At 32.7% G+C, this 5,682-nt stretch overlaps 1 protein-coding gene across 6 annotated transcripts in view; it reads right to left on the bottom strand.

Moving 5' to 3' along the window:
- Positions 1-312: 312 nt before the first annotated feature.
- Positions 313-5,682, bottom strand: part of LOC144967964 (43 kDa receptor-associated protein of the synapse-like) — a 32,781-nt gene continuing 27,411 nt past the window's right edge. For all 6 annotated transcript variants that reach the window (XM_078905787.1, XM_078905784.1, XM_078905785.1 and 3 more), the window contains 3 exons: positions 5,319-5,372; positions 3,550-3,749; positions 313-2,215 (listed from right to left, as the gene is read on the bottom strand). In XM_078905787.1, the coding sequence (XP_078761913.1) occupies positions 2,116-2,215; positions 3,550-3,749; positions 5,319-5,372 (354 nt within the window). In that variant the 3' untranslated portion in view covers positions 313-2,115. The remainder of the gene's footprint in view (positions 2,216-3,549; positions 3,750-5,318; positions 5,373-5,682) is intronic.

Raw genomic sequence — 5,682 nt, 5'->3', positions numbered from 1 at the left:
CACACTAGCGCGCACATTAAAAGAATATACACCATAAAACAAAACTGTCATTTCGAAACGCGTTTCTTTAATTCCATGTGAATAAAAAGAAAAAGAAGAAAGTCAGTTAATGATGATGATGGTGATGATGACATTAATAATTGATAATAATAATAATATTAATAATAATAATATGATGATGGTGATACTATTGATAATAATAATAATAATAATAATAATAATAATAATAATAATAATAATAATAATATATAATAATAATAAAGATAATAATTCTAATAATAATAATGAATCATAATAATGATGATGATGATGATGATGATGATGATAATAATAATAATAATAATATTAATAATAATAATAATAATAATAATAATAATAATGGTAATGATGATACTACTACTAATAATAATATATTATGTAGATGGTCTGCGTACTTAAAGTTAAAATAAAAATTATAAATGTTCAGGGGTACAGAATTAGAAGTATCTATAATTGACCTTTATCAACCAGTTAATCGCCGTGCTCTGGAAAGACACTTCTTAAAAAATTTGGCCAGAAAATTCGTCCTCCAAATGTCGATCATTTAAATGACCCTCATCTTGGAAAAAAACAAAACAAAAAAACTCAAAACTGGGACATCTCGGGGATCAATATTTGAAGGACGAGTTTTCTGGCCAAATTTTAAAATGCGTGTTTTTTTCCAGAGTACCGCGGTTAACTGGTTAATAATTAACACCAGACATTCTTTTCCAACCATTATTATTGATTTATAATGCTTGGTGGTCGACGTTCGTAGTTCTACGAATACGTTTTCTTTCTATAAACATGTGTGATATAGTCCAGAAATGGCCATTTATAACAATAGTTTAAAGATGCTCTTACAAGACAATTAATATTGTTATATTATTATCAATGAATACATACAAAATTAGCATGCATTTTTATCACTAAATCTTCTCTCATTTAAAAAAAAAAAAAGAAAGATTCATTTGCAACATAACTAACTTTTAAAAGCAATGTTGAAAAGTTATAATGATGATGAAGAAGATAAGGGGGGAAAAAGGAGTGAACGACATTGAAGATCAATAATTGTGCACTTTATCTTTGAACCGTTCACCGTTTACACTACACATATGCAGCCTCTCTCCCCAAACACACACACGCTCGCTCTTCATTTGTATGCATGTTAATGCTCACACTTACACACACACACACACACACACACACACACACACGCCCATACACATTATATTTTACATTATTAATTTTAACAATGAAGAGAATTCAATTCAGAGAAGAGAGTGGATGAAGTTTGCACTGTATACTGACAAAACACATCCCCCCCACCCCATCTTTTTGTAAAACGTTGAATTAAAGTAATTCTCAATTTGTCAGGAATTCTTAAAACCGAGACTTCTCCGTAAACCATGATCTCCTTTTGATAAAATATATTTCTTCCATTTCTGTCACGAACATCCACACTTTATACTCCCATCAATATACACGCCCACACAGGTCACTTTAATTGATACAAACCTTGTTATTTAAATATAAGAAATTCTTCTTTTAATTTGTAGCAAGTAAGTTATGTTGATGTTTTGATACACATAATAATAAAATCTGATGTTTATTATGATATTTACAAACTATACAGGGTCACGCCACGCTAAATGATCACCCGTCCCTTATGATGTTATCACTTGGCATCAAAAAGACAACAAACAGAAAAGATTAATTTAAAAAAAAACAGAAATAAAGACTCCCCCCCCCCCCCCCCAAGCAGTAAACAAACAAATCAATGTTTGTATTGTATACTTCCCATAACTTTCTGGTAATTCTTCATCACACAGATGCACATGTTAGCAGGTCTGATAAGAGAATGTAATTAGGGCTTGTTTTAACATTGTCGTAATGGACAATATTTTACCTTGGTTTTAGAGTCTTTCGAATACAACAATAAGCCCATAACAATGTGGGTTATCAGGCCTGTGATTAAGTACACGTTGTTCATCACCGTCAAATGAGATTTTAAAATAACATATTATTATCATCTCTAACATTCCAAACACAATATTTTATTCGACCTTGCATACGAAACGGAAATGGAATAGAGGATCACGTGACTGGATTGAGAGATGAGTTGTGTCTGCATGCAGGGCATGGCCTTCTCTTGCTACTCCTGCCCAGGGTTGACCGGGATAGGTGGACGGCACATCTGTATTGGAAAGAAGGAGAGATTCGTTTTTTATACATACCATCAAACATTTTACAGGCGAGTTCTCGAGTGAATGAGCTATGAGCAATAGTCTTTCAAAACTATTTTTTTAAATATATGTGCTCAAAACCAAAATATCTATAACGTCGAAATAGATAACTTGGTTCCATGAAATTTGGTTTCACCCGACGTGCACTTATTTGCAGGTCTGATAATCCAATTCCTAATGGGCTCATTGTTGTAATGGAAATCTTAAAAAAATGACGCAAAATATTGTCCATTACAACAATGTTAAACTAGGACCATAAGCGAGTTTGGATGTTAGACCTGCCTATATTTACACGTCGGTTTAAGATGTTTTTACTGTAAATAATCAGGGTTACAACCATTATAATTATCATCTTGTGCTGACGGGAAAAGAAAGAGGCAATCTCGGTTTACGCTTATGATAAAACAAACCTCCGAAATAAAACCCCATGGCCTTGTGGATCTGAGACATTTTACACTAGACATTATCATTTCCCGACAAAACAAAAAAAACAAACACAAACAAAAACAATTAAAAAAACAACAACAAAAAAAAAACACATTAAAAAAAAAATTAGAGCGGCTGGAATGAAAAATGTAGATACGTAAAAGTAAAAGATATTTTCAATGGAATAAAATTCCATAACACATTACGTAGATAAAATTGCACAGTGCTCGCTGGATTCTAGCACGCTCTGCTATACGACACGTTGAAGCTGAGTGGCCGAATGAATTGGTTGCCTCCGACGTGCACTTATTTGCAGGTATGATAACCCAATTCCTTTTATGGGCAAATTGTTGTAATGGCATTCTCAAAAAATGACGCAAAATATTGTCCATCACAACAATGTTAAACTAGGCTCATAAGTGGGTTCGGATGTAAGACCTGCATATATGTACACGTCGGTTGCCTCCCATGGGCATCGTATTTCGGCACGCTTGGATTCTAGCACGCTTTCGGCCTCTCTCGACAGCGTGCTGGAATCCAGCGAGTATTGTAAGTAAAGGGACGGCATGTAATGTAAGAACTTTCCTAGATACAATAAATATAGACATTAAAAGACGAGTCTGGGCACTTTTCTATGATAAAGAAGAAGAAGATTTGAACCAGATATATGACAAGACGTTGTTTTTTTTTTCGTTTTTTTTATTGGGGGGGGGGGGGTCTCTCGAAAATAAGGAAATTTATCACCTCAGAAAAACAAAAACAATTACCAAATGTATATTTGTTGACAATTACAGCTAAACGCACGGATTCGAATGAGTCACGTTGATATAGTTTAGATAATGGATTCTTTAGGCCTTACCTTGCATGTGTGAAATGTCCACAGGAGAGAGGTTCCAGCCGTTCGGGGTTCTGCCCCAATACTTCATCACAAACCCCACAGTAGAGATCCATCTCCCTGACCAATTGCTGGACAACACGACTATGACGATGGGATCGCTTGTCGTCCTTGGTGGCGTCAGACAAAAACTGAAGACGAGCATGACATCGTAACATCTCCAGCTGAGGATTTCATAGGAATTAAAAGTAAAATAGGGAGGGATGAGTTTTTCTCACAAAATGTAGCAATTTTTAGACTCTCTTTAACATGTGTGTACTTTTTCGTTAGGATTATTTTGTAATATGATATTCATTTTCTTGGGAGCAAGGACAGAAATAAAGTGGGTATGAAGCAGTGTCAAATAATAGAGATGAAAATATACAAGAAAATTCTGACTGCCTCGACTTGGGATCGAACCTCAGACCTCCTGGTTCCTAACAGTACACGACAGAGATCACCCGATAGTTGGGAAGACATCATGCCTATAACCAAGCTTGAGGCCGGCTGTTTTTTTGTTTTTTTTTTTCAAAACTATTTTTCTTTATTTTTCTTTCTGCTTTTCCTGTCATTGTTTCATGTCATTGTTTCATCCACGCCTTTTCAGAATTTGTGTCATTTTTGCAACGGACAGCATTATAATTTCAGAGTAAAACATTTTTCTTATTTCTGGCCTAAAATAGATCCTCATAAATAAGAACTAAATGTCTGTGTCCAAGAAATCTCTGAACATTTCTTTTTTTCAATGTCTACTTTCTTTGTTATTGTTTTGTGTTGATATAAAGCGCCAAGAGCCTCAAGGAATCCTCATACCGTGCGCTCTATAAGAGTCTATTATTATTATTATCATCATCATTATTATTATTATTATTATTATTATTATTATTATTATTATTATTATTATTATTATTATTATTATTATTATTATTATTATTATTATCATTATTATTATTATTATTATTATTATTATTATTATTATTATTATTATTATTATATTATTATTATTATTATTATTATTATTATTATTATTATTATTATTATTATTATTATTATTATTATTATTATTATTATTAAATAACTCAGTAACTAACACATGTCCACTTCTTTTCAGCTATTACATTTTGAAGATTTCAAAAATAAAACATTTCTTGTCTAGAAAAAAAAAGTTCTAAAAATATTAGATATACAGAAGATATTAATCTTCATTCGTGAATTGTCTTACCAACCAATATCCTAGTTATAGCTTACGTCTGCCCAGAATAATATTTACTGGGGTAAAAAAACAAACAAAAAAAACATTTTAAAGCAGAAACAAAGCAGTTACTTCATTAGTTTGAAAGTAAATCTTCACGGTGGACGGCATGAGTTTAGATGCACCTTAAGAATGTTGCTGCTCCAAGCTCGAAGAAATAAAATTGAAAGCTCATTGGTAGAACACATGCCTCACAACCAAAGGGGCTAGTATCAATCCAAGGTGTAAATTAAAACAGGAGTCCTTCAGAGCTATTAGGCCCATGGAGCCAAAGTTTATCCCGGGATCTATGGCGTGAAACGGACAATAGCAATTGCTTGTTATCCTTTGTATGGGACGCTACTCTATCGCAAAGTGCTTTCCGTCAGATCAAACAGACACAGCTACCCAATCACTACTGAGTAGACAGAGAGTCAATCCAATGTGTATTCAATATTTTTTACTGACTTCACCGTCCAATGCAATGATAAGTACTATTAACACTTCAAATTAATCTGCTTACCTTATTACCAATACGGGTTGCCAAATCCATACCCTTTTCATTCAGTTCTATAGCCTGTAGAGATAAAATAAACAACTTCATCTTTATAATCATTCGTGTTTCAAAATAAAATTATGACAAGTCATCTCAAACCGGTATTATATCTATATGATTTAGATGCTAGAAATCAAACTTATAGTTTGTTTTTTTTTTAATGAAATTTTCCTTACGTTTGTATGTTTCATTAAAGAGAATGGATATCGTTTTTATAGTGACGTAAACTAAAATCTCATATTTCTGGTCATTTTAACCATTTATTTAATCATTTTTACAAGGTTGCCAATATTCCGTTTATTTACGAATTCCGTGTGTTATAATCCGTCAG

Source organism: Berghia stephanieae, chromosome 3, assembly GCF_034508935.2.
Source record: "Berghia stephanieae isolate SIO BIC M18660-M18661 chromosome 3, UCSD_Bste_1.3, whole genome shotgun sequence".
Taxonomy (NCBI): domain Eukaryota; kingdom Metazoa; phylum Mollusca; class Gastropoda; order Nudibranchia; family Aeolidiidae; genus Berghia; species Berghia stephanieae.
Note: the sequence above shows the minus strand (reverse complement) of the source record. Positions and strands in the feature narration are given on the sequence as shown.